Below are 5,291 nucleotides of genomic sequence, written 5' to 3'. Positions count from 1 at the left end.
TTATATATATATATATATATACAATTCAATTATTTATTATTGAAATTCAAAAGATGGTTTTGATATATTTTTCAAATCTATTGTTTCAAATAAATGTTAGTTTTATAAATTATTTATATTTTAAGACTCAAAAAGCATGACAAATTAACTTATCTGCACCTTATGTATGATACGGATTCATATCTGTACTACTCTTTACATTTTGTCTTATTAGAAAAAATATTTTATCATAAGACTTTTTTAAAGTTTGTTTCTTACGAATGTATGAAAGTTACAGAGTTACATTTTACAATTTGTTCTTTAAAATACCATAATAAACAGATTATCCGCATCTTATTATATTATAGTGCGAAATAAAATTTAATTTTGCACTTTTTTTTCAAAAAATTGCTTTGTAGTGGGTTGTGATAATTCTTTTGATGATAAATAACTTTATGATTTTCTCAATATTTCTAGCGTGTCTTCTATCGACTTTTAATGTATTTTGCAAGAATTTTTAAAAATGTTTTCTCGTTTTTTTTGATATTACAATTCAAGATAGCCACAGAAGTAAGAAATGAGTAGGTAGAAGTCTTAAATCTAAATTTTTATACAGATTCTGTTTTTATATTAAAATAATATTCTTACTCTCCACTTATTTCTAACACTAAATTATCTTAAAGCACCAATTGCTATATTAAAAACACGATGCTATCTCTAATATACTTAGAGATAGCGAATACTAACATTGAGTATGATAACATGTTACATGCTTACATTTTACGAAAAAAATGTCACATTCATGTATTATAAAATAGAGAAGCTACCTATACTGTGTTGTAATCTATACGATGTTGTATTCACATGTTTAATAACATTTTCTATAAGAGCAACTTTCCATAGGATAATTCAGGCAAATACGCTCTACAGTCATTAGAATGTTAGTATATCAAAATATGTAGTTGGAATTATTTTTTTATTATACATATATAGACTTTATCTATAATAAAAAATATTAAAATTAAAACATAGAAATATTAGTAAAACAAATTTTATTTTATAATATTTATATTATTTAAAAGAGTGTTTTTGTTACGCACTTCACGAAAGACGTCTGTCAAAGAAATATGCTCTTTTATAAAAAATTAGAAAAAGGATAAAAAATTGATTGAATCATATTATAATAAAATATTACGTACATAGAAATTAAACTTTATTTTATTTTAATAATACATTTTTGTAACAAAATTAAATTAAAGATTAAAAACTAACTATTTTTAATCTTTTGAAAAAGCATTTATTATAGTTACTATTAAAAAAATTAAGTTTTAATATTTTGTCTTACAATATTTTTTTGGAAAAATATTTTACATTGTTTTTTGTAGAATTTTTTTTTGTTTTTTTCCACATTTGTTATAAAGAAGAAGATACATTGATTTATGTAAATTTTAGTCATGTTGATTTTATATATTTAAAAGTTATAAAAGTTTAACAGTTTATAAAATATTAGATATATTTAGGAAACGTATAAAATATATATGTATAAATCAACATATGCTATCTAATAAGTACTGTCTTTATTAAACACAAAATTGTCTTCAGAAGAAGAAGAAATTGATATTTGTTAAAACTGATATAATAAAAATAATAAAGAGGCTTATTTAAATAAAGTTACTGAGACGTATTTATAAATTGAAAGGGAAAATGTCTCATCCAGTAATTTCAATGATGCACTTTGTATTTGATAAAATTTACGTATACATAAAATACTTAATTTTATTTTTGTCAATTTTTACTATATAATTCAGAACTTCAAAATATAGAAAGTTAAATGAAATTTATCAATATATATTTGCGAAGTGCAATATTGTTCTTTTTAATTTTTTAGATGTGTTGAGATGCATATGCTTAGATATTTGTTTATTTCTCCAGTTTACAAAATATAAGAAGTGAGATGTATTCTCTACTGAAATGTGTTTGCCTAAATTATCTTGTGTAATTATTGTTATCGCCTATCTTTGCTTTTAATTCTTCCTTTTCTTCTTCTTTCATGCTATTTATTAAGAGAACCAAGCATGAATGTTCATGTCGCCAAAGAGGCGTTCTTAACATTAAAGAAATAGAGACAGCTTTATATTTGTAACAAATTGGAGAAAAACAATATTAATATAAATTAAACAAAGTGGTAAGAAAGATGATGTGAGCTATGACATGCGGTCGGTGACACGTGTTTTGTGTGGTTGATGATCGCAGGTGGGCCGGCGGCGGCCGCTTCAGGGGGCTACGGGCCCACGGCGGGTACTGGCGGGGCTGCGGGAGGCGGGCCTGGGGGCTCTTGGAGCTCCTGGAACATGCCACAGAATGGGCCTCCTCCTGGGACCCAGCCCCCACCCCAGCCCCCTCAGCCTAACTCCTCGCAGCCCAACTCCAACTCGAACCCCTCTGGCCCGCAGGGTGAGTCTTCAAGCTCAAGTCAAACAAACTTTCCTCTTTCCACCCTTTGGCATCGCAATTAGTTCCATTTTGACCTAATTCTGCGCCTAGCTACAGCAATGTAATTTCTTATACTAGCCTAATTTTATATGTCCAGTCGGGAGAATTAACTCTTTGAGTACGGAGCACTTACAAGCTGAACGTTCTTTATGGATGCACTTGCTGTTCGCTGTGATCGGAATATGTATTTTGTTTATAATGAAAATATCATAAAGGAGACATCGCCGAATACATATATGAATCCATAGCAGATGACTTTCACCGAATACATATTTGAGTCCACAGGCCACGCCAATAATTTTCGTCGAACTTATATATAAATCTGTAGACCACCGATGTTTTGTTGAATATATATATATATATATATATATATGGTTTTATTGTACTCAAAGAGTTGATACTTTCAACACATAGAATGTTTCTCTTTTTGTATTTGATGTATGCACTTCCTCCAATTCTCTTATAACCAATTTTGTTAATTGCGATATTTTCATCTGACAGTACATGAATGTTAACAATTTAATAATGGGACAATTTCTAATATTCTGCTTGATGAATTTTTATAACATTATATTTATATTAACATTTTTATAGTTGTAGGATTGTAGGATTTTAACAATAATTTTGCTTTTAACAATAATTCTGCTTTTAAAAAGAAAGTAAAAGATGATAAAAATTAAAATATATACATATATAATTGAATAAAATATATACTAATTATTTTGTACAAATTATAAATATGTATAAATCTTAATAAAAAAATTGTTTAACACATTGTACTTGAGTTTCTAATAACAATTAATACGTTAAAAATTTGATACGTTTGACATATCTTGTGATAACTATTACGAAGATTGAAGGAAGTAAAATAAAATTGGTTTTGTATTAATATTATTAAACTTAAGAAGACTTGTATTATATTCACAACGAGTGTATAGATCTAAAAAATCTCATCTTTTTTATTTAAGTAATTTTATCAAAGAATTTATAAAAAAAATATATATATATGTGTGTATATATGTATATGTGTGCGTGTATGTATTTATGTTATATACATTTATATTTTTCCTGCATACGTATATATGTATACCTATATGTATATATCTGTGCGTGCGCGCGCGCGCGCGTGTGTATGTGTGTTCAGAGTGTGTGCAAGTATAGAAAACAACATTCTATAGATACTAGTTTTTGCTTGAAGTTGAATGAAAATAATCGAATATAGCTATATACTCGTTGCATATTGCTCATTCTTTGGATTGAAAGTAATGCTTGCTGTACGCTTGACGCACTGCCACTCGCCTAGCTATTCTGGTCCCATCATCTATTTTATTATTTCATATTTTATTCGCTACACGATCTTCTAGATCACGTCTCGAGTATTAGAAACGATAATTTCTGAACTGTAACGTCAAATTATAGTTCTTTTTATTTAAAAGTCCTCATTTATCCTAGATATTCCTTTCCTTTGCAAATTTTTTAGTATTTTATTAGTCTGTTTTTTTCCGAATTCCTTTTACACTTAAATTATCGAAAAGCATGTACCCTGCCAGTACCCATTTATCGGGTTGTTTAACCATTTATGATTAGAAGTTATATATACATATATTGCATACTATTATACATAACAGATTAGAATAGATTCTCGAAAGATATTTTTATCCCAAGTTTTGAGAGCATGTTATCATTTTTTTGTAACTTATAAATAATGAGAATAATCACTTTACAAACATTGAAAGTTAATTAAGAAAATTAATGTTTTATGACAATTTGTAATGCAGGATATGCTATACTCTCTCCTTCTTTCCTTTTATCACCTATTTGACTAATGACGAATTGATGTCTCTACTGACAATGAAAAATATGATCCGTTGTAAAAAATATACAATAATAATCAGCTTTTTTTTGCGTTTGTAAGTTATAAAAATTTAGAAAGAAAATAGAAGTTATACAACTGACATCAATTCGTCTTTAAGATCCTGAGATCAGTATAGCATTTTTTATATCTTTGCTTGTGTGTAATAAATGTATGTCTATTTAGTGCTTTTTATTGTTAATGTACACATTTCATATTTATCTGTAAATGTAATGAATCTATAATTGATTCGTTATTTATAAACATAAGATATTTGTATATGTGAACATTTTTATAATATTTGTTTAAAGTAATTTTTTCAGTCTATAAATGACAATTCTGAGCAAAAATGTACAATGAAATGTGAGATATATTTACGATGTTAAAAAAGCTTGTTCATACATTTATTATTATTGTAGATGACTGTAACAGTTATTTGATATTAAATGCATGATTATATAGCAGTTATCTCGAGTATATGATTTACTACCTTTAGAGTTGCGCTTTTTATAATAAGAATTATATATTTTATAAGTTGTTTGAAATATTTTTGATATAGTTATAATTTATTATTGTGTAGATCTATTTTTTATATAAAGATCTATATTGAAAGGTAAATTAATCGCATTGAACATCAATATAGAAATACTGATCTCATTATCTTGATGTTGTGATAGAGCCGATTTAAATGTAAATTAATTTTAGATACTATAGATACAAATTTTTTTTATACGCAGTTGTTCATAGAATGGAATTTGTTTGCAGTATTTATGAAAATTATTGAATAATATAATAGTGTCTCGTTAATTTTTTATGTTTTATTTAAAAAATATACAATATATAATATTATATAATTTAATATATATTTATACTTAATATAGTTTATATATATATATATATATATAATTAAATAAATTTTGTTTTTATTATTTATTCGTTTAAATAATATAAATGCGTAATTGCATTC

The 5,291-nt window shown here is 26.2% G+C and overlaps 1 protein-coding gene across 3 annotated transcripts in view; it reads left to right on the top strand.

Moving 5' to 3' along the window:
* The window catches only part of LOC108689080 (heterogeneous nuclear ribonucleoprotein 27C), a 44,208-nt gene that overhangs the window by 10,691 nt on the left and 28,226 nt on the right, over window positions 1–5,291 (top strand). For 2 of the 3 annotated variants that reach the window (XM_018195685.1, XM_018195684.1), the window contains exon 6: window positions 2,233–2,433. The exons of the other annotated variant lie outside the window; for it this stretch is intronic. In XM_018195685.1, the coding sequence (XP_018051174.1) occupies window positions 2,233–2,433 (201 nt within the window). The remainder of the gene's footprint in view (window positions 1–2,232; window positions 2,434–5,291) is intronic. 3 annotated transcript variants of the gene reach the window in all.

This window comes from Atta colombica, unplaced genomic scaffold (assembly GCF_001594045.1).
Source record: "Atta colombica isolate Treedump-2 unplaced genomic scaffold, Acol1.0 scaffold254, whole genome shotgun sequence".
Lineage (NCBI taxonomy): Eukaryota > Metazoa > Arthropoda > Insecta > Hymenoptera > Formicidae > Atta > Atta colombica.
Note: the sequence above shows the minus strand (reverse complement) of the source record. Positions and strands in the feature narration are given on the sequence as shown.